The sequence below is a fragment of the Arachis hypogaea genome, chromosome 16 (assembly GCF_003086295.3).
Source record: "Arachis hypogaea cultivar Tifrunner chromosome 16, arahy.Tifrunner.gnm2.J5K5, whole genome shotgun sequence".
Lineage (NCBI taxonomy): Eukaryota > Viridiplantae > Streptophyta > Magnoliopsida > Fabales > Fabaceae > Arachis > Arachis hypogaea.
The window spans coordinates 21,859,260-21,884,749 of record NC_092051.1 but is presented as its reverse complement, the minus strand read 5'-3'; the positions used below and the strand labels follow the sequence as shown (position 1 = coordinate 21,884,749).

The window sequence follows — 25,490 nt, the reverse complement described above, 5'->3', positions numbered from 1 at the left end:
GCTTAATCCCAACTAGCCCATGATTTGGTTTTTTAATTCCTTGAGGATTTTTGCCAGCACCTTGTTTAAGGACCTTCTTGTATATGGGTTGAATTTTTTTAACATTGTTATAGGCCTTGGTAGCTTGAAGCCCATCTTGTGTATTAGTTGATTGTTCAACATCAACATGAATAGCATGCACTAGAATGCACTTTCACATTTTGCAGATTTTCCTCTAGAGGATATTATAGCGTGATCCTCTCCCTTCCTCTATATTCTCAACAATATCTTCAGGTGATGCTTTTTCGCCTCTATTAATTTCATGGATATTCCCTCCTTTCATGTTAGGATTAGTTGCCTTTTTCTTTCTATTTTGTCTTCTCACCATCATCCAAGGGCCAAAATCTGGAGGATTTTGATTTGTCCGAGTATCATGCTAAATCCCACAATCCGTGGAACTTTCATTTTGGTTATCCTCAATTTCCTGATTGTCCCCTGAATCTGCCTTCTGGTCGGCATTTTCCACCTTCTGTGTCTCCGCTTGTTCCACCACCGTCTCACTACATTGGTCCATACGATGTCCATATCTGCCGCAATTGAAACAAATTCAATAAAGACCTTCATACTCAATGTTTAACTCACTACCCAACACTGAAATACGCGGTACAAGTTTTTTTTGCCAAATCAATCTCAACACAAATGCGAGCAAATCGTCCTCTAGAGTGGATGGAAGTAGTATGATCGATTTTGAGCATTTGACCAATAGCCGAACCTACAGGCCACAGGAATCGAGGATTATAAAGTTCGATTGGAAGATTAGGAATACGAACCCATGCTGTGATTTTCTTGATTTGAGTCTCAGAGTTCAAAAAGAACAGCCTCCATCATTGCACAATGAGGTAGTGCCCGACAATCATCCATGGCCCCTCTAATAGCGCGTGCGAATAATCCGCCTCATCTGTAAAATGAACAAGGAAATAATCACAGTCCATATCAATCACATTAATATTACCTTTTTCGGCCCAATCCCTTCGAAGACGTTGTTCAATGAATCCCAATCCCATACGTTTGCCTAGGACTTTGACGATGAGCGCATTGTGCCAAGGCTTGCACCATTCATCAAACTCTTCTTTCACCAAGATCCTCCTTTTCAGCATCCATGTACCATTGATCCTCCGGGTTAGGAGCATTCTCATCAATGCCATCCATGACCATACTATCACCTCTCGAATTAAGGCCAGACGATGTTAGAAGAGACTCCTTGTACGAGATTTTTGGCATGCTCTTAACGTCGTGTTCTTGCCCAACAATGTCCATGCATTCACTAGGTTGATTTAAATCAACATCATCACGAGTCTTGACTTTCTTTGTGCTACACTTTTTTAGATTTATCTCTTAAGTGAAAATTCTAGCAGAACTTTCTTTAGCCATTTTATTTATTTATGTATCATTTAACTGCTATAACTTTTTTAGTAATGTGTATCATTTAATAATGTGTATTTAGTTTTGTGTTTGCATATGCAAAACTCAAAATTTAAAATTTTGACACTTGTTTAAATGAAGGATTGAATTAATTACTTGACTAATTTAAATTGACTAACTTTAAATACTATAAATAATAAAAAATAGATATATCATACTAAACATTGTTAATTATGATTTTAATTTGTTAATATTCATAATTCATCGACCAACGATAAATTTTTAATTAAAATTTAAATTTATGATGAGTTAATCCTTATCTTTTTGAATTGGAGGATACTGTTGAAAAAAATAACGATAAAAAAGTTGGAGTAATTTATTCTTTACTTAAACTTTTTAGTTGTATTAAGCTGTTGGAAAGATAATACATGCGTTATAAACATGGATGGATGAAGCTGTGAAAATGGGAAGAATAAAATCAATTAATCAAGAATGACAATTGGAACTTAAGGATAATGTAAACACCTTTTAGGTAAGTGACACCACCTTTTCAGCTTTTGGCTTCATCACTTTCTTATTTTTAATATAATGACATGTTCCTGTTTATATAGGTTGAGGACTATCTCGTTTGTCTGATCTTGTGGCTGTTATTATAACTTTAAGATTTACTTTTCTCGAAAGAGTTAATAAAATTATTGAAGCCGAAACTGCCTTTTCTTTCTAATCTGAGCTGTCTCCTCCTAATACAAGAATTCATATTATCATTTCACAGAATATTTTAGCTGAGAAAAGTCAAAAGAGAAATGAGAACACAACAGAAAACGTTGACATACATAATTAGCTGGAGGATCATCCCAAATGTTACCTTGAGTTTTTATATATGTTTCAAAATAGAAATTTAGTCAATTATACAAATAAAATCTATGGGAATTCATCACATATTATCCATTTCTAAAAATTAGTTATTTTTAAAATTTATTAATAAAAAAATTGAGGTTACATTAACTAAAAGTACCAACACTCTTATGTATGAACAAGACATATGAAAACAAAGTCCTACAAGAATATAAATATAATTTAGAAATACATGAGTTTCGAAAATTTCCTCCTACTCTTCCCATGTATGCAGTATATACTATAGAAAAGTTTTTAAGTATACTGATATATCAGTATTTAAGTGACTTTTAACTGTTGATTTTAATTATAAAAAATATATATAATATATATAATTAAGATCGACAGTTAAAAATTATTGAAACACCAGTACACTAATATACTTAAAATTTTTTTTATAATATATAAAATAGGAGTATTATTAAGTAAGTACGGCTTGATGATAATGTTTTCAGAGTTAATAATATTGCAAAAGAGCCACGTTATAATGATGAAAGAATGATGTAAAAAAGTTTATGCTGAACGAATTCCCAAGAAGATGATGCTAATTCTGTGTCATGAGTAGGTTCTCCATTAAAGGTGGCCGATTTATATAAGTAATAATTGGATTATGATGTTTCAAGAGACGACAAATCATAATTGCCAATAATTATGATTTATGAAGGCATCCAGTGGATTGGAGTAGAATTATAGATATTGGGTCATTGTCAACTTGTTAATTAGTCAAACTATCATTATAAACGTGTCGAGTTTAGAAAATACAAACAACTACATGCATGTTATAAAACAAACTCATAATAAGATCACCAGCTTTGTCACTTTTTCTGTGTTGATTCTTGGGTATTTTAACTCGCCTTCTTCTCATATATGATCATTGTAGTTTTTTCCTATAGTCAATTGATTTAGTGCGTACTAAATTAGTTAAAAATACGTAGATATATTTTTTGCAGTAATAGTAAGGAGATAATAATTTAAAATTATTTTATTTTACTTAATCTTTATAATTTCATGCATGTAATTAATTATACACTTATGATATATAATATTACCTAATATTCAGCAGTAATAATTAAGAAATATAAAATAAAATAATTTTAAGTTAATTTAGGCTGATTTTTTTTAAAATATTTTTGTATTTCTTGTCCCTGAAAACGTTGCAGAATTTCCTTTTTTATCCTTGTAGTTTTTTTTTTTTGGTTTCCCACGGTATCCCCCAACCCGGCAGGTCAAGGACTAATCCGTCGCGGTACTGAGCTCCATTTAAGGGTTTGCCGCTGGCCAATGGGTTGCTGCATGCACAAGGCGGGATTCGAACTTATCCCTATAGTTTTTATTAGTCCAAGTATATTCAAAATGTTTTTTTTTTTTGGACTTGGCTCTGGGCCAGGCAACCAACCCGGCCCAAAGCAACAGAAGCAGATAGTTCCCCCACCCCAACCCATTCCGAAAGCCCGACCCGGAAGCAACCCGCCCCGGTACGCCTCAGCTTGATCTTCTTCCTCCTTCGCGCAGAGATCTCCACCGCTATGCTCTTCATCCTCAGCTATGGTGCATGTTCCTGATTCCAAGCTCCTCCTTTCCCAATGCCATTGCCCTCCCTAATCTTGAGGATTTCCTTTCGATTTTGGCCTTTGCTGCGCCTCCCCGTTGATGCCCCTTCCGGACCTGCCTCCCCAATCCTCCCGCCATACACCTCTCCGTGCGCCGCTTCACATTCATCAGGCTTCCATCGGCTCTGCCATGAATCCCCTGGCGCATCCCTATTCTGTCGATTGCTACCCCATCCTTGGCCTAACGCATTCTGCGACACTGCCCGATCGGCTGAGCTTCCTCCTCGGTCACTGTCTCCTATTTCAATGGCTTCGTTGTGGCTGTTGACGACTAGTTGGTGTTCTTCTGTGGGTCGATTCTGCTCCTTGTCTTCCGCTGGTGGCTTATCTCGGGCTTCTGTTTCCGCCTCCCCAGGTAATCTCTCCTCCATTCGCAGTTCTTGGTGGCTTGTTGAGTCGGAAACCATGTTGAGTTGAATCTGTATACCCTTTTTTTTTTTTTTGGTGACTGAATCTGTATACCTTGATGCTGTATACCTTGAACTTGCTTCGTTTAGCGGTTTAAGTCTCTCTGTTTTGTTTAATTTTTCAGTCAGTGGATCTTTTTTTGTTTTTGTCCCGAGTCAACGGAACTTAGTAACCACTAAGGCACTAACTACTGTCAGATAAAAAAAAAAAATCATAACCAATAAGGGGTTTTGGTCATACAAGAAGTGGGCCATTGGAGACTATGACTTCTAAATGGACTAAAACCATATTGTTGGTCATCCATATTGCTGGGTTGGATTTTGAACCAAAAAATAGGGGTTCCCAACAATTACCTTTTTCAAGGTTTGAAGTTTGGTGACAATAAAAAGGACTGAAGACTGGTGAACTCATTTTTTTTAAAGGAACACAGAAATTCACTTGTTAAATTTGGTAAATTTTTTATGTCAATTGTACATGAATACACTATATAATTGTTTTTCTTTTTGAAGTGCAAGACGAAAACAATTTGGTTGGATGAGTGTGTCCGTTGTGTGAAACTAAGATCTGGCATTGAGCAACATTTGTAGTAGAATATCATTCCATGAATCAATTGGTCCCGGCAAACACCAATGCAAACAATCATTCTGAATTTTCGCATTCATATCATTTGCAAAGGGATGAAACTGTCTGTACGGTCCTGGATGTCCATCAGGCCTCAACAAAGCCAATCTTGTCGTGTCCAAAAGTTTCAGCCTGGCGCCATGTTCCCACGCTGTCGCCTTCTCAAGCTCTTGGAGTTCAATCCCTCGCATGATGGAATCTACGTCACTTAGCCTCACTTGATCCTCTTTGAAAGGTACTGTTCTATTGCAATAACCACCACTGAACCATTCTCCATTCTCAAAGTGATCCGGTGTGGTAGTTCTGAAGAAAACGGTTGCTTTATGGTTAGAGTTTGTTAGAAAATGGAAGACCTGCCGCAACGCCTTGCGGTATGCGTAGTCGAATCCTAGCTCCGTCAGATTCTTTCCAGGGCAATAATGGCATCCCCTGACGGTTCTGTTTTCGTGGTAGATTGCGGTCTTGAGGAACCATTTGCCTCCGGCTATGACGACGTAGTCGAAATTGTGGTATTGGTTGGTCCATTTGTGATCCAGGGTGTCGAGATGAAGCTGGATTTCAGAGGACGAAACTCCGTTTGAGTCTTCGAATATATCTGCTTTGATAAGGAACGGGGTCCATATTACTGAGAGTGTGAAGTTGTAAGAAGGGAACTTCCATATCTTTGATTTAAATTCCTCATCATGGTACACCTCTTGGGCTGCTTCTATCTGTGCCATGCAATTGCACCATTCAATATTTTGCATTCTAATTTTGCGAATCTTAGGAATGTAATCGGTGTCATTAGTATTTGGAGAGAATTCATAGGGGTACCTGGGAGAGAATGCAGAGTAGAGACTGAACATGGTTACGGCAGATGGAGTCACCAATGAAAGCCCATGATTTATCCCTCATCATATGAAGGAACTTGGTTGGGCTGAACCTGGGTAGCCCACAGGCCCGTGGGGCCCACCTCCAGTAGAGGAACTCAGAATCAGGGCGTCCATTCCTCATGCAGTTCTGGTGATCTTCAATGAGAAGGCAGCTTTCATTAGTATAGAGTGGGGGAGATGGGTCAGCCACCCAATCTCCCACAAAAAGATCACACTTTTCTTCTTCTTCTTCTTCTTGTTCATCCACATTATTGTTAGCGGCGGTTTGTGTTTGGTTGGTTGAAGCACGGAGAAGCTCATTGTGGGATGAATCAGAGAAGAAGAAGAGGAGGTGGATGGCTAGACCCAACAAGAGGCATGACAGTGCAAGCTTGATCAACACAATCACAATCACATTCACATGGTTGTTGTTGCTCTGCTTTTTCAACTCTGATCTCACCATTTCCCAACACACTCTGCAGCTACAAATAGCAGCACGCTTCACAGCACAACAAACACAAGATACAAACTTACCTACTTCTCTTCAAAATAAACCAAACCATACTCTAACTCTCTGCTAAAGTGGACTCAACATTCAACTGGTGCCCATCTTTTAATTATTATTATGTAATATATATGATGCATAGTACCTTTTTTTCTGCATAATATTACTTCCTCCTCACTTCTATGTTTACAAGAAGAGAAACTTGATCACTTCTTTGTTAAGACACATTAATAACTAATCATAGATACTACTGTTAAACAAAGTAAATCTATATATTGAGACCCACCCACCAGAGAGCCCTAGATGCTTAAGATTTAAATTTCGCTTTAACTATTCAAAGAGAGTACATGGTTAATATTTTAAGTAGTTAAAAAAGCTAAATATATTAAAGGTAGTTGTAATTTTTAAACGACTATAATACGAATGATAAAAAATTAGACACCAAATCAGCTGTAAATATAGAATATATATTAAAAAAATAAAATATCTATTAAAAATGTGTAAAATAAGGTAAAAATTCAAAAATAGAAATTTTAAGTAATGTATTCATTAATCAATTGAAATAATATTTTAGTACAAATACATAAATAAGTCTATATACATATTTTTGTATAACCTTTCGAGAATTTTATTTATATAAAAGGATTTCTTTCCTCACGCGAAAAGAAATGTCATCAACTCTATTTGTTAGAACAGCTTATTCTCTCTTTTTTAATGTTTATTTTCTTTTCTAAAACGAGATTTGGCTCAGGATTACCCATTTTTAATTTCAGAATTTATCTGAATTTAAAAATTATCACTTGGTAAAATCTATTAAAAATGTGTAAAACATGGTATATATTTGTGTAGTAGAAATTTGTACAAATAATTCATTTCTAATACTATATACCATAAAATGAAATAGAAAAGGGAAAAAGCTAAGGCCAATGGTGAAACGTTCCAAGGACATTAGTAATACCCTCCCAGTTTCAGATGCAGAGGAAGGGGAGAAAGAATGTTTGTCATTTTGTGTATATATATTATCCATAATAAAACACACACTATATGGGTTGGTGAATTTTTTTTTATATATTTGGCGTTAGTACTAAGTCCTAACTCTTCATGGATCGATGTCATGTCACGTGCCATGTGCTCCCCTCTCCTCTCCTATGTTCTTATCTTAAAAATCTTGAAAAATGTATATTTCTACAGAGCTCATATCATAAGGTTAGTGGATTGATGTATCCACAGCACAGCTGACATTAGCCATTACATGATATTCAATCAACTTTTGCTTTTTCAGAATATATTCTTTCCACATATATGGCATATATGCCATTGAATAATCTTGCTGTTGATGTGGCTGGCTACTTGGCTACTTGTACTCTCTTTATTCGTTTGGTTTATGCGTGTCTTTTAGTTTATTAACATCAATTCATCAAAGCTATATCAATGACGGATTTTAGATTTTATGGATATTTGATTCCGTGTCTTTTCCTTTACATGCTTTTGCAGTAAAAAGATTTTATGGGGTTGTTATATGGATGTCAGTGCTAATCAGATCAAGAAGTTCTTTAATTAACGTTTACATTAAACTAACGTTGATGCCTTTATTCTCCGAACTTTATTCCAATTCCTTCTCTTTTTTATGCACGTCACTTAACTTCTTAGGTGATTATAATGCATGCAATTTCAGCATAATCTCCCTTCTTGTTAGACATGATCCCATATGCCTTTAATAAGGTTCATAATTTTAATTCATCAAGGTTTACAACGATGCTAATGCTATGTCAAAATACTAAGTGGGGACCACCGTGAAAGTCACCACAAGACAGGATTAAGAAGGTAACAGATATAATAGATTAATAGTAATCACACTCATGAAGCTGTAATTAGCATGGAAAAAGCTTATGTTTTAGCTATGGTGGGGGACCAAATGTTGCTATGAATTAAGAGATTATAGAGCTATGATGAGTTAATTATGTAGACAACCTTCATGTCCCAAGAGATCCCATCTCCATTATAATATATAAATACTTTGCCATTTGACTCTGATGTGCCTTGCAGTGGAATCAATAAAATAAAGTGAACCACCAAAGCTCAATGCCATCTCATGCATCCTTCTTTTCATAATATTTAATTCTTCATATGATGCTGCATGCATATATAGTCACATACATATATAATACTGTATTAGATAAAAGAAATTAAAAAAAAAATAAAAGATGGGGGAGGCATCCTGATATACATCCATCTGGTTGGATTACACTAACAAGAAACAAGCCCTTTTGATTTCTCTACTTTCTCCCTTTTTTTTCCCTACTTTCTAGTTGGAAATAAGGTTCCATAACAAAAGGACTCTATTTTCCAACTCACCTTCAGAGGATGGAAAATAAGGTTATGAATTGAAATTAGTATAAAATACTGGGATATAAGAAAACTTCGAAAACAAAAATTCGCATTGATTCCTACATCTATAACCAGCTTATAATGTCCTTTAAAAGTTACAACAAAGGGGTAATGTGTTATACTGTTATGTCCCCTCTAACACTGCACTTCACATGACACTTCAAAATCATATGTCACCAATGCATGTACTTAAGATAAAATAATTCACAATAATCTTTCAAAAATTCTAGATCATATTAAAATATAACTTCCATGGTTCACTACAAATTTACTATTATAAACTCAAAGGAATAAATTAAATTTTTACACATCAAATTCTACACTAGATGCAAGCCTTGCTGCTCAATCAAGAACTACTCCTAAAACTTCTTGACATTATCAATCTCAGAACTCCTCATGCAGTTTTTCTAATAAACATAAATATGTAATCTAAATCCACTTCATGAGCATGAGCAAAATCACTACATATAGGGGGATTTCGATTTTCAAGTAATCTTGTAAGCATTTCCAAACTAGTTGAATGTTCTGATACCAAATAACGTTGCGGAGTATTCACAAGGAAGGCACAAAATTCCTCTTCCCAAACCTACAACAGTATTTGTTTCTACATTTGATTATGCAACTGGTCTAGGTACTTTCATGCCAAATCCATGCTTCACTTTCTCAACTCTGTAAAAAAAATAAAATTGTGGTGTAAACAATCATATAAGGAGTCAAATACCAGGACAATTTGAGCAATAAGCAAACAAAACTGAAATTATGCACTTTTTTTTTAATTAAAAAGAAAAGGAAGTAAGACTTAGTTCTGGTGAAGAATGAAGACAGATAAATCTCTTCTACCACCTTCAAACAGCAATCAAACTTAAAATATGATAGATAAAGTAGTGAAGAGAGAAGACAAAAAGGCATACTGTAAAGCAAGCATTGCACAACATCCCTTAATAAAGCAGAGAGATCTTATAGTTAATAAATAATAACTAAAGCATCCTACAATTCTAAGTAACATTAGAAGCGTAAGTGCATTAGATACAAAGAGATAAGTTACTACATAATATAAGGACAGAATCAGCAGAAACAAAGCACTTACGTTGGCGCAAGCTTTCCAAGGCTCTCTAGCTCTTCTCCTGTGTCTTCATCCAGGACTCTCCCAGAAATTTCAATGATATAAGATCTGTCTCTTTCAGTGGGAAGTCCCCTTCCAGCAAGCAAATCCAAATCTTTTAGGTGAAGCTCCCTACCGTTTACAAAAACACCAGTGTTTCCACCGGAACATTTGTCCGACAAAGGATAATTGAACTCATCTATAAATGGCTGCCAGCAAATTCAAGATACTGGTTACAATTATTGCACTAGGAATATTATACACTCACCAGAGAAAACAAAGTGGTAGAACTTACAGGAATTATTCCAAGACAAGGTCCACCCATGACACCCCAAAATCCAGCCCGAAAATCATACCTAATAAGCAGTTGTATAAAGGCAAATCCATTAGTACACAATATAAGTAATAAGCACAAGATTTATATCTATAGTTGACTGCAAAAACATACTTACCAATAATTTCCAGGCTGGATTGGTCCAGCTAGCTTCTCGGCCTTCTTAATTACACGATCCGAAATGGGGTGCCCATTTACAGTAACATTAATTTTGCTTCGATCATCCGTTTGAGCAGATCGAGAGAAATCTCGGAAGCTTTTCTTGATAATATTTGCCAAAAATGAGTCAGTCCCTTTGTTGGATTTAGGATGATCATGTTCGCGGCTTGCATCTCTAGAATCCAGGGAGACAGCAGTGTTAGAATAGTCATGGACATCCATCTCAGTTGCAACTGCTGCCTCCTTTAGAGAATTCTGCCGTGATGTAACCTTGTCAACTTTGGCCTTGTCTTGTTCTGAGCGACTACTTCGGTTGCCTTTTCCAAACCGATTTACTGCATAATTATTGTTAGAGTAATCGAAATACTCTTGCAAAGGTGAGCCAGCAGGAGGAGAGGAAGAGCCTTTGCTTGGCCCGTTAATGGCCTTAGTTGCATCACTTGGAGCAGTCATCATTTCTAGACTATTTTCGTCTTCAGAGGTGCTGGGAGATGAAGAATGAAAGCTTTGCATATCCTGGGACTTGTTAGAATTTGAACTTGGGCCTGCAACCAGAGAAAGAGGTTCTCTGTCTACTGAGTGGAACTCATAACCAGAATAATCATCAGAAGAGAAGTTAACACCACTCCTGTTCATGTGACCACGTGGATGAAACATCCGCCTACTTACAACCTCATTAGAGCCATCATCAGCCCTTTCCGGATGAGAAGAAACAACTAACTTGCTGTTGATGACAGTGAAAATTATGTCTGTGGAACAAGCTCCACATCGCACTTTCTGCCGATGACCCTTTAACATAACCATCACCTTTTTAGGCAGCTGCAATAGCTCAAAGCAATTATGACATGTAATAAAGGGAGAACCACCGGCTATGGGACGGCAATGCTGTCTGCCACTAGCTAACATTACTTTTCGGGGACGGCTTCGCACAAAACCACTCATCTCAGAGTTGAAATCACTAGGCCATCTATTATGCAACTGCTTTGGAGGAATGGCAGTTCTAGCATGTGGACCGTGATTGTATAACATAGGATCATTTGGGGTATCAGGAAATCTGCTATTACCGAATGGGCCAGGATGTGCAGGCACTGGACCTCTGCGTTTGTTGTCATAGCAATGAAAACAAGAACAAGAAGATGGGTGAAGCATCGCATTATGTGTGTATGGTTCATAATTTGTACTACTATCAACATAGCGTCCGGGAAAGTAAGGATGCATTGATTGTTGTAGGAATTGATGTGGACCTCTCCTCAGCATTTGAGATGCATAAGGATCTCCATATCCAGGAATGTGATTCAGATTATGCATTGCAGGATGGAAGTTGGGCATAGCCATTTCATGACCGCTAGTATAAGCATATGGATCATGGCAATAATTGAAGTATGGGGGACCTGCAACATGTTTGTCAGTGCCAAAAAATTGTCTTGAAGTCCTGTTTAGCCTTGATGATCCATCCGGAAACCAAGGATCTGGAGGAATCATCCTTTCATCGGGACGAACTTTCTCTTTTGAGTCACTAACTGCTTCAGAAGATTTACCTAGCTGGCCCTTTAACTCATCCAACTTCCTTAGAAGCTCGGTTCGATCTTGCTCAGCATTCTGAACCTTGTTTGCTCCACCTGTATCATTATAGCTATTTGAAGTGCCCTCATCAGGATGATTTGAAGTGGAAAATCTCACACTTTCCATATCAGCTCTAGGCTTTCTCCAAATCCCCTCCATCTCACACTTGTCTCCATTTCGCCGGCTAAACATTCTCCCAGAGAATTTCGATGACTCGGCCTCCTCCCCTTCCCTTCCTATTGCTTTACCCACTTGATCTTTGCTGCCACTGACATCAACACCTTTCTCGTTCGATTGACTCGGCAAACTCTCATATCCATTATCTGGCTTAGTATCAACATCTGAAGTATAACTGGGAGCAACTACGCTTTTCTCCAAAGAATTTTCTCGTTTTCCAGAATCTCCTCCAACCTTTCCCTCATCAGACTTCTCTGACAAGCTGCCACTTACATAACCTTTAAGCTTCGCTGCAAATCAAAATCAAAGTTCAACCACAATCAGAATCAGAATCAAAACCATTTTTTTGTTCCTGAGCAGAAAACAAATGACTAATATATAGTTTGATGCAACTGGGGCACTCAACATGATTATCGTAACAGTGAAAAACTAACGAAATGTGAGAGGAAGAAGAAGAGTACCTCGAAGAACAGCACCGCAACCACCGCATTGATAAAGAGAGTAATCAGCAAGCTCAGGAAGGAGATTTTCACACTTGGGGCAGCGCACCAAGCGCACCTTGGTGGAATCCGCCATTGCTGTGAAGGTGGAATCACATGAGGAATAAAAGGGAAAAAGAGTGCGTTTTGTGGAAAGAAAAAGTGAAAACTTGGCTTGTTGGAAAGAACAACGTTAGAGAAAGGGAAGTGACGAAGAGAGTGGTTGTTATTCAAAGCTTTCGTTCTCAACACCAATAACAATAAGCAAGCCTTAATGAGAGAAAGCGAAAGCCTAACACAGTTCCTTTTTCTCTTTTTCTTTTGCTTCAGCTGCTTCTTCTTTAGGCTATTTTTCTAACTAAGAACACAGAGACAGAGAGAGTGGGGACAAGTTTTCTTGCGGGAATCTTTGAATTTTGTGAGATGATTAAACTCTGAAATTCCAACGCAGAATGAGAATTACTGAAAAATGGTAACTTTTATTTAATTAATTTATTTATACTAATAGTAATAGGGTAGTGGTAGTACTGAGTAGTACTGGGGGCCAAGAAACAAGAAACAAGGAGAAGAGCCAAATTATTGAGTCCAAAAATTGAAGGGATGGGAGCAGTGAAACGACGACGTAGTGGAGATTGATGTCTTTGTTGTTTTATGTAATTGTAATGTGAGTGCATTGGGAATGGACAACGGTCCTGATTTCTGAAACTGAAAAGCACAAAGCAGAGAAAGAGAGAGAGGGGCTTCTAATAGGTGGCTTTTTTCATTGCTACTTGGAATCGTTTTTTGTTTCCGCTTTGTAAATAACTAAATACTAATTCAAAAATATCATTTATATATTAAAATTAAACATTAAAATTAGGACTCATTTTTTTGGATATGCAGATTGTGTATGTGTTGTGCATAGGTATGGAGGTGGGTGGTGTTAGACATGAATGTGGGATAATTTTTTCTGAACCATAAAGTGAAGAAATCGGACTGTCCGATTTCTTTGTTAAAAAAATTATGAACACAAATCGGATGGTTCGATTTGTATGGGAGGAAAAATCGGAAGGTCCGATTTGTACTTTTAAATTTTTTTTATTTTGAAAACAAAAATCGGATGGTCCGATTTTATTATTAAATTTTTTTTAATTATTTAAAATACAAATTGGACGGTCCGATTTGTGTAATGCAATTTTTTTAATTTTTTAAACACAAATCGGTCTATTTGCTCTTAACACCACAATTACGTAAAGCACACATACACTCCATAACTGTGTCTTACACCATTCTTCCTTCCATATCTAAATTACAAAGTGCTAAAATTAGTTGTGATGTATTTATATGTAAATATATAAATATTTTAATTTATTTTTAATATATATTTTATTCTAATAATTACTTTTAGAAATTAATATTAATATACATCTAACATAATTAATACTAATTTGATTACATAGATTTTTATCATTTTTTAATGGATGTTATTAGATTAGTTCAAAGTTGGCCAATTCAATTATTTATTGTAAATGGTAATTACTAATTAGTAATGCACCAAGTAAGAAGTATTTGATAGCGCGATTCCAAAATTTTATTATCCCTTGATTCGGCCCCTACCTGCTTGCTTGGCTGCTCATCACTTATGTGGCTTGTTGTGTCTGTGGTCAACATGCCATGATGATATATATTTTCTTTTGGTAATTTACTTGTTTTTATACACTTTCTTTGATCAAGTGCGCTTTGTTTTCTTGCTTTTTGAATTTTGATAGAGAAAAAAACTGTGCTTTATTTATTTAATAGTAAAGTTTTCGTGAAACTAAACTAGTGTGAATTTTTTTTAGGGGGTGAGGTGAAGTAGTAAGGATTTTTTTTTTTTTGTTCTCTCATTATTGTTTAGGGTTTCAGTTTCATCTTAATTGTAGAGTCGTTTTAAAATCCAAAAAAAAGATATTGTTACTATTGTTCTATAATATCAATTTCTTCGGGTATGTCTAAAACGAGCACAACAATGATGTGCTTATTAGATGTACCACATTTATATAAACCATTAGATTTGATTAGATGAAAATCAAAGGTTAATATAAAAGAAGAGCATTGATAGAATCTAATAAATACAGAATATCCTAATACATAAATAAATGTTTTAAATGATAATATTTTAATATACAATACTTTAAATAGTAATAGAATTTTTTATTCTTAAATAATTAAATATAAAACATATAAATACAAAAATATGAGTATTCTTTATTCAATAAGATTAATTATTATGCAAAAAAATTTTATGATATTAAAAAATTATATTAAAATAAAATTTTAAACTGTAACATAAAAATATAAAATAATTAAAATTTTATTTTATATTACTTGATAAATAATTAGTTTATTATATTTAAAATTTATTAATTAACTAATTTTATTAAAGATATTATTGTATAATATAATTTTTCATCAAAATATTTAAAAAATATAATTTATTTAAAATATTATATATAATACATGAAAATATTAACCTTTTTATTTTTTTAATTAAAAAAAAATAATAAATAATATAATTCTAAAAATATGCCTATCATATTACATATTTACTTATATTAGTAAGACCTAAACTAATCAAGCTTATGAAATTAAAAATATAAAACATATAAATACAAAAAAAATAAAAGTATTTTGGAAATATTATGACATTTGTACACTAATTTTTCATATAAATATATATATATATATATATATATATATATGGTAAATTTTACTTTATTCTTTATATTTTAACATATAAATTACCCTTTATGACATGTCACTTTTAATTGATTGTTATGTTAACTATGATTAAACTATTTTGTAATTAAAAAATTATTCAAAAGAATAAATGTATAATTTGATAAAATACTAAAAACTGAATATTTGCTCTCTGCAATCTTGTTGTTTCTCTCTCTGATTGTTCTTCTGTGTTGATTTCAATTTGTAGTGGATATGCGATTAGTTGAAGAGAATGTATTTGGTCGTGCTACTATTTTGTAGTTGTCTTTTGCTCTTTAGTTCACATAATTTCGTGTCACATAAATTCTTGATTATCAAGATGCATTAATCTATGAATTTAGGGTTGTGATAATTATTGCATATATTAAAGTGATGCTTGAATTAGATATGCATTTGATCCATCCGTCTATTAGAATTTAAATTGGACTATATCAATTAGATCAAAGCCGATCTTTGGAATGGCTATAAATCATTGGATCGTACACAAGATCCGTTGCATTAGATATTCAAAGGATACTTGCATCTTTACTCTCCGTCCTGCTTCGAGTTACAATGTGCCTTCAACGCGTTTTGAGTGATGAAGGAACAGAGAGGAAATATACTTCAGCCAACAGAAAATGTGTTTTTCAATAGAAGGGTGGAACGAATTTAAGTAATAATGATTTGGTAAAAGAGTATAAATTTACTTTTTAATATTTACAAAAAGTATATAATTATCCATCCTAAAAAAATATTTAATTATAAATGGTTCTACTTTAGTTAAGATGTTAACTCTCATTGAGTTAAATTAACTCAAATTAAAATTAAATATCTAATTAAAATATGTCACGTCATAGAGACTAATTTACATGTTGTTTTAGAGGGGTTGGTAGAATTCACCTATATATATAAATTTGGTCGAGTTAGAAAATAAAAAATTTAACTAAAATAATAAAAAAATACTTGAAAATAATAAAAATAAAAAATGATCTTATTATAAATATATAATTTTAAATATTATATATATGAAACTTTAAATATTAATTTTAATAAATAAAAAATATTTATTTTTTATATTTATATGTTTTATATTTTTAATTATATAAGTTTGATTAGTTTAGATCTTATTAATATAAGTAAATATATAACGTAATAGGCATGTATTTAGAATTATATTATTTTTATTCTGTTTTTCTAAAAAAAATTAAAAAAATAAAAAGAGTTAATATTTTCATGTATTATATATAATATTTTAAATAAATTATATTTTTAAAATATTTTGATGAAAAATTATTTTATATAATAATATCTTTAAAAAATTAGTTAATTAATAAATTTTGAATATAATAATCTAATTATTTGTCAAATAATATAAAATAAAATTTTAATTATTTTATATTTTTATGTTACAGTTTGAAATTTTATTTTAATATGATTTTTTATATCATAAAAATTTTTTACATAATAATGAATTTTATTGAATAAAGAATATTCATATTTTTGTATTTATATGTTTTATATTTAATTATTTAAGAATAAAAAATTATGTTACTATTTAAAGTATTATGTATTAAAGTATTGTCATTTAAAGTATTTATTTATGTACTAGGATATTCTGTATTTATTAGAGTCCATCAATACTCTTCTTTTATATTAGCCTTTGATTTTCATCTAATCAAATCTAATGGTCTATATAAATGTGACGCATCCAATAAACACATAATGATTGTGCTCATTTTAGACATATACATTGCATTTCCTTCATTACATTTTTTTCCATAAACTTTTAGTCATTTATTTACTTTTTAAATTCAATAATACTATATGTACGCATGTTTTTAATAATTAAGTCCAACCAATTTAGTATAAATTTGACAAAAAATATACACATCTATTAAGTAATTTTTTATCTTTACACTTTAGCATAAAAATTTTTACTTACAGAATATAAAAGTTTTACACATAACATATAAATTTACGAATATAACATAAAAATTTTGGTATACAATACAAAAATGTATACATTAATTTTTTTGTAAATTTAATTTTAATGCACTGACAGTATAAAATATTTTAACTGTAAATCATATTTATTCTTTTGAATAATCATTTACGCCGTCAATGCGAAAAATAGTTATTTTCACTGATGTAATATTATGTAATTAAATGCATATAAAAAATTATTTTAAATTGTCAGTGTATTAAAATTAAATTTATTTTTTATATTGTGCACTTAATTTGTATGTTATGTATTAAAATTTTTGTGTTTAATATTTTTATTGAATATATAAAAAATTAATGATGATGATAATAAAAAAATGAAAAAAATACTATAACTTAATTAAAGACTTAATTTAAAAAATTCACACACTAAAGATGTGGAAGAGGGAGACAAAGATGCGAGTGTGAACTGTGAACTCTATTCAGAAATGCAAGTTAATATGTCATGTAATGCCTGGCCCCACAACAATAGAAGAAGGATACGGTCTCCGTCTTAGTTTGGATATCCTTGACTTTTTGTTATTACATATTTTTCGTCAAAACACAAATTTATTGACGAGAAAAATAATTACACAATGGATTACTACGGGTCATCAGCCGGCATTAGAAAAAAGATGTTGAAATTTTACCAATAAAATATCATAACATTATTAGAGAAATAATTTAAATTTGGGAGGAGATTAATTTACAAATTAAAATAACTCTAATACTAATAAAGATTAACAAGAAATTTCACGCGGGTGTTATATATATACAATTGAATCATGCAGTTTAATCAATAATTAATTGGTTGTACTACTGATTGAGTATTTTTATATGGTTAATTATCAGGTCAGGTTTAATAGCTATGAATAAATCTATATTAGTGGAAAATAAACATATGTATTATTAAATTTTAAATAGTAATCATCTTTGTATATTTTTATTAAGACACAATTTAGAGTTAATTTACTAACAAATTGATCTATATATATTAGTTAACGAACATGAGAAACTGTCGAGAACCAAGTCCAAATGAGTTCGATAAAATAGCCATTTAACTAAAAATGATGTTACATATCCAAAGAAAAATAAAAAAAGAAATTGAAAGGACAAGAAAAGGGAATATAAAAACAAAGATACAAACAATAAAAGGTTTTTCACGAAACCTTGATAGCATGAAAATTACGTTTCCTGTTTTTTTTTTTATTTTTTTCCCTTGACAATAAAAGATTTTTCACGCCGTGTGTAGCAACAACGACCTTTAACTTTGGACCTTTTCTTCCTTTATTCATGCGATCCGATATGATAGACAACTTCTCACTGAGATATCTCTCTGACTAGATCCATATGTTTCTATAGAATACTCAAATAGCAATGTATGTGATCGTGACGCAATAAATTAATACTTAATTTAAATAATTATATTAAAATATCTATAGAATAATCTGTTGATTATATAAGAATATAATTGTAAAACAGTTTTCTTTTTTTTTAATCTTCACGTGTCCTCGGTAGTATTGATTTTAGAATCTATAGACTTAAAAAATGTTATAGATAGTACTCTTACATTGTTACTCTATTAAGAAATCAGTTGCTAGTATTAAACAAAAACTGTCCATTAATATTTTTGGGTTTTTAACACATACAATATACGAAAATTAGTTTACTATTATATTATTAGTGGTATAATACCGACATGAGTCATATTGCTTATTTCTATTGTAACTCGATCCACGTGTTCATGGCAAATTGGCATTTGGCAAAGCAGGTCGCTTGAAAATCTAGTTGAATTGTTCTAACTTCTAAGTGTCTAAACACCCAGCAAAGTTATTGGCTATTCAATAAATTATAGTAGGTTAACAAGGAACGAGATTATATGTTTGCTTTATATAATATGTTTAATTATTCGGTTGATTTTATAATTTTATTAAATTTTTAATTAGATTTTTATATATTTTAATTAAATTTTTATATTATATTAAATTTTATAATTAAGTCTATATTATAATAAAAAAACGTTAAAATTAATAGAATATTCTGTTAAATAAAATAGAATATTTAGTCAAATATTAGATATATTTGTTTTGTTTAATTTTAACAGAATATTTTATTAGTTCTAATATTTTTATCATGATAGAAACTTAATTACAAAATCTGATATGGTATAAGGACCCAATTAAAAAGAAAATAAGTATAAAAACCTAATTAAAAATTCGATAAAACTATAGAGATCGGTAAAATAATTAAATATATATAATATATAATATATATTGTGTGTGTAAATGAGAGATGTATATATAATATAAAAATATAAAAAAACAAACTTTTAATTAATTAATATTAATTAATTTTAAAATTAATTTTATAATTTAAAATTTAAAATAAAAAATTTATAATAATTTATAATTTAAGATAAATAAAATAATTTTAAATAAATTAGTTGATGTTAACTGAAAAAAGTTCTAATATTATTCATACAAATATAACACAATTCATATGGGTTAATGGTCAAATTGGTCTCCGAAAATATTGTTTGATCGTCATTTTTGTTTTCGAATGATTTTTTTAATTAAATTAGTCTCCGAAAGATTTAACAGCAATTTCGTTTGTCATTCTGTTTTCAGGCTAACAGTTTTCGTCAACAGTGATACACGTGGGGCATTAACTGACACGTGTGTTGAAAGCTGTGTGTCCAAATGGAAGCTGATAAGATATTCTCACTATATTATCTCAAAATAGTCTCTAACCCCATTTTATAAACTCTAATCCACAAAATTTATGGAGACATTAATACATCTTACTAAGTGGTGTTGCTATGGTGTAGAGCCATTACCCAAGTTTAGAAATCACGATGCGAAGCGCTGGTGGAAGACAAAGTGGTGAGTTGTCAGTGCAATCGCTGAGTCGCTTCGATTCTAGCTTCTCCATGCAGAGAAGAAAAATGAACATGGACAGAACTTGTGTTTATGGGCTGAAAACTATTATTAAGAAATTTGGAATACCAGAAAATTCAGGAAAGTTATTTCACATTTGTCCAAGATATCGGGTGAGTTTAAATTGGTATGAACTATAGTTTTTTTAACTCCTTTCACCACTAATGTGAGATTCACTTTTTTCGCTTGACATGTGGAGAAAGACAACCACTGTAACAACTTTAGTTAGATAGATGATAAAGAATATAAAATTTTTGAAGTTGCAAATGGTGGGACAGAAGCAGAATTTGAAGTTGAGAGTGACTATAAAAATTGAAAAATAAAACTACGTTGAAGAATAGGTAATTTGGAAGATAAAGTAAGAGTAGTTAAAATATTGATTATTTTAATGTTTGCCCTAGTAATAGTGTTTATATTCGTGATTGGAGCACTTTGTATGTCATATGTGAGAAAGTAAAAAATTTGTAAAAGTATTAGTGATCTTGTTATTTTATTGGATCTTGTTAAGAGTATTGGTAAAATTTAACAAATGAGGTTGGACATTTTTTTCTTTCCATTAACAAAGCAGCAACCTTCATTTTTTGACATTATTTTAACCAATTTTTATACAACTCTAGAAACAAGTAAATAAAAATAAACAGTTAATTACTCATAAGATAAATTAAGTCTAATCATATATATTAAAATCGAAGCATTTGCATGTCTATATAAGTATGCTAACATAGTCTTCATAATAATACTAATCTTATTAACTAAGTTTTTATAATATTAAGCATAAGTTACCTAATTTTGGATTATACCAAAAAATAAATAAGGTTGTACAAAATACTTATTAGCAATATGTTTATAATGCATAAAGCTTCTAAACAGTAGTTGTGGTTTGGGTTGGGACAGTAGCTGTGATTTAGGCCCTTAAACAGTATCCCTTATTTAATCGGGGGTATTTGAGATCTTGGGTTTTCAAGTGCTGTTGGTCTCTAATAACTAATATAACTAACTCATCATCATTCTCACTCATACACTCCAACATATGTGGCTTTAAGACTCTATACACAAAGTAAATGTTGATCGAATTGTGATTCCTTCTATAATCTTTCACTTTTTTCAATAAATCGATGTATCTACTTCTAATTTTCTCAATCCAACTTCAAGTGACATTCCGATACTTTTCAGCAACAACCATTCATCTCTGAATATCCTAATTCCTTATAATAGAGTATCCCCTTCAACTCTCGTTAATACCTTTATATTATCTGGTTCATAAATTTTTTATCCACTTTCATCATTTTTAAATTTTTCACCATGATAGAAAACAAATGTCACTAGATGATTTTTTATCTACAAATTAAAAATAGTAACAGTAAATCACACAATGCACTCTGTTTTTCATTACTTTATTTTTGTATATAATTTATTTATATTTCAACAACAAAACTCCAATCATTACTTTAATCTAAAAAGAATACCATCTCACCAAACTTTGTCTATTACAAGAACTAAACAAAAAAAATTCATCTATCCACACACATTGCATTCGGCCATATGAAAACAGGGCATTCAGATTTTTAAACATACAAAACGTGTGAACCATTATAAAACCCTAGCAGCAACTACCCCAACACAAAAATCCTAATCTGAAATCAATCAACATTCAAAATCAATGAATATCATATCACACATTCATACAAAAAAAAGAAAAGGAATTTGCGGCGCAAGGATTCTTACCTTTCACCCGAGACGACGCCTACCACCGCAGAAGAATGGTGGCCTTTAGACCGCGACGAGAAGGAGTAGTCGCACTACGAACAGCGTCGCTGGTTATTGCTTCCACAGCCAATCGGAGCAGCTTCGTCTTCTCACTTTGTTTTAGGTAATTTCCGTTGGTTTTGGGTGAAAAGAAAAAGTGTGATAGTGAAAAAGAGAAGAGTGGTAGATTAATGGGAGAGTTACTTCATTAATAGGGTATTTGTACAAAATGGCATCGTTTTGGTCACTGCTGAGTTGTCAGTTAACGCTCCACGTGGACATCCAGTGACAAAAACTATTAGTCCAAAAATGGAAGGATAAAGGAAATTGATGTTAAATCTTTCAGAGACTAATTTGATTAAAAAATTATTGGGAGACAAAAATGACTGCAATCTTTCGGAGACCAATTTAACTATTAATCCCAATTCATATATGTTATATCTATTATCTATTATTCTATTATCTATCTACTTAATATACTAAAACTGAGTTTTTCTCTAACTAATAAAGGTGAGGTGTCGATCCCTCGTAACTCCGTTTTTCCTCCAAAATGAATGCATTTTTTTTCTATTCTAAATTATTTTATAAAAAATATCTTTATTATAATTATATTATAATTAATATTTAATAAATAATACATAATTATACTAATTTAGAAACATATCTTCATTATAATTATATCAAATCAATATTTAATGCATTATTAAACTACTTATCAATTATTTATCAATTAAAAATATTTTTAATCATTTTATTAATAATAATAATAATAATAATAATAATAATAATAATAATAATAATAATAATAATAATATGTGATAATGATATGATAATGGCACCGATCGTGGTAATCATGATAAGAATATTTGATTATAATCATAAAATAATAAAATCTTATGATATTAATAACGCACATTGATTTTAAACATTTTTAGTCATTTTAATTATATTAATTTTAAAAATATTGATATAATTCTAATTCTTATTCATTATCCAATAGTAATAACAATAATAATAACTTGAAAAATTCGTATATAAACTATTTCAATTATCCGTGTATTATTATTAATTCAATCAATTATTTCAACTAATTAATTCAATCAATTATTTCTTAATTTATTTTTTTTGAATTCAATAAATCAAATAAAATCAATTATACTAATTGATTTGATTAATTTTTAAAAATATTTTTATTTTATTTATTTCAATACATGAGTTATAACTAATTAGTTATTTAATTTTATTAGGATAAATATCAAATTCTATTCCTAATATAAAAATACAAAATTTTATTCCTTTCATTTTTATTTTACCACTATAAAAGACCATATATACTAGAAGAAAATATCATTTGTTTACCAATTACTCTTTCATTGGGTAGCTTTTACAACAATTCTTTTTCTTCCTATGAGGCGCCTTTGCAAGAAGGCAACTATGATATGCATAAATAAAAAAAATCGTGGACACAAACCACCACACACTCTCCAACTCCGGTGCTCATTGTTCAAAGCAATATATCATATGTTATCCATGAGGCATTTATAAACCATGGTGTTATCATGTATGCATAAATAAAAAAATCGTATTTAAACTTAAGTCATTTACCTGTTTGTGTGGTATATTGTGGTGTAAAATTACTTTCAATTTCTGTTGTAAAATGATATTATGGTCTAATTTAAGCTTTTACTTTAGAACTGTGTTATGATTTTATTTCATCATTTTCTCTTGGATATCAAGTTGATGTATTTTTATTTTATTGAAACGGATGTGATATGAAATTTATGAAAAAAAAACTCTCACACTGAATTTATTTTATTGTAGTCTTCTATCTCTTCTATTTCATTTTATTTTCTTCTTATTCATTTTATTTTTTTTAAATATCATATAATTTATTATAATTTATACCAATTAATTAATTATAATTCATTATATCGGTTAGTTTGATTATTAATTTATAATATACATGATAAAATAGATCATTTATTACTTATATCGTTAATTCTTCTAAAATTTAAATCTGAATAATTATATTTTTACTTTTTGTTATGAACAAAATATTATTAATAATTAACTACTCATACTTTTAATCAAAGTGTTTGGATGATTTTTATATTTACTAATATTAATTGTTGATTATTTTTTAGTAAATAAATTGTATTATAATTTTATGTTAGTTCATAATTGATTAACGATTGGTGTTTATAAAGCTATGTTACTCTAAATTTTATATTTTATAAATATTTTATTTAAATGTAATTTTTTAAACATAAAAATATATTATTTTTAATAATATCATAATTTTACTTTTTTTTTAATTATTCTAAATGAATAATTTATCGAATACCAATTAAAGTTATCCTTTCATTTGTTTTTACTAATCTATTATCTAACTATGATATAAAATTAAAATCTTATTAATAAATTTAATATTAAAGTTAATTTGGCTTTTTATTTAGAGCGTTTTTCGATTTTTTTTTAGTCTAATCAACCAAAACTATTCAATTATGAATAGTCACTTCTATCTTATTTTAAATTATTGACTAATTAAAATTACTAAAATTTAATAATAATATTATGTTTTATATTTTTATATTTAGTCCAATCCATCTAAGTTATATAATAATCACTTCAATTTTTATATTTTATAATGTAATACTACATACAGTAATAGTAAAATAACATAGTAAATTGTCATGTTTTAATATTAAATATAAAATTAATATGTAAAAAATCTACTTAATATACTAAAATTGGATTTTTTTTTCCAACTAATGAAAGTGAAGTGTCAATTTCTCATGAATTTATTTTTCCTCCAAAATAAAAGTATTATTCTCTCTTCCAAATTTACTTTATAAAAACATCTTTATTATAATTATATTACAATTAACATTTAATGAATAATGTATAATTATACTAATTTAGAAAAATATCTTTATTATAATTATATAAAATCAATATTTAATACATTATTAAACTAATTATCAATCATCAATATTTTTAACTATTCTAATTGTATTAATTGATATAGTTACAATTCTCATTCATATGCAATAATTTTATTAGTAGATAATTGGTACACACATTAATGATGACTCATTTAATTTGATAATAATAATAATAATAATAATAATAATAATAATAATAATAATAATAAAGGTATATATGGTACATGCATTATTGTATTTTAAAAAAGTAAAATATATTTTAAAAAGGATTGAAGTATCAATAATAAATTGTGATTGATATCAATATTAATAATTAATTTTTATAATTATTTTTATCTACTAAAAATTACATATAGTATTTTTTGTGGTATAAAAAAGTTGTGATTCATAATATTTTTGTGAAATTATATTGAATGGACACTAGATTAATTATTTAACAAATTGAATTTTAATTAATATGTTTTATTTTCTACTCTTATTTTTATTCATTAATTATTTTACTTTTTATATTTATAGTAAATATTGAATGTAAAAAAAAATATTGATTGTTATATATTTTATTTATTTAGAGTCATAATTAAATTTGATATAATTGTAGCAAGTATCTATAATTAATAGTAACATGATACTATAATTTTAAGTTGTATAATATAATAAAAAAGAACTTAGCAAT

General features: G+C 30.1%; 2 protein-coding genes across 2 annotated transcripts; both read right to left on the bottom strand.

Moving 5' to 3' along the window:
- Window positions 1–4,329: 4,329 nt before the first annotated feature.
- LOC112758758 (protein trichome birefringence-like 26) lies at window positions 4,330–6,587 on the bottom strand. Its single transcript, XM_025807499.3, has 2 exons — window positions 5,748–6,587; window positions 4,330–5,644 (listed from the first exon to the last, which is right to left on the bottom strand). Exons 1-2 carry the CDS (start codon window positions 6,246–6,248, stop codon window positions 4,871–4,873), a joined length of 1,275 nt encoding a protein of 424 aa, XP_025663284.1. The 5' UTR covers window positions 6,249–6,587; the 3' UTR covers window positions 4,330–4,870.
- Window positions 6,588–8,893: 2,306 nt separating this feature from the next.
- LOC112758418 (uncharacterized) lies at window positions 8,894–13,298 on the bottom strand. Its single transcript, XM_025807090.3, has 5 exons — window positions 12,475–13,298; window positions 10,233–12,303; window positions 10,076–10,136; window positions 9,766–9,989; window positions 8,894–9,347 (listed from the first exon to the last, which is right to left on the bottom strand). The coding sequence occupies exons 1-5, from the start codon at window positions 12,587–12,589 to the stop codon at window positions 9,293–9,295; spliced, it is 2,526 nt and encodes an 841-aa protein (XP_025662875.1). The 5' UTR covers window positions 12,590–13,298; the 3' UTR covers window positions 8,894–9,292.
- Between the last annotated feature and the right edge of the window lie 12,192 nt (window positions 13,299–25,490).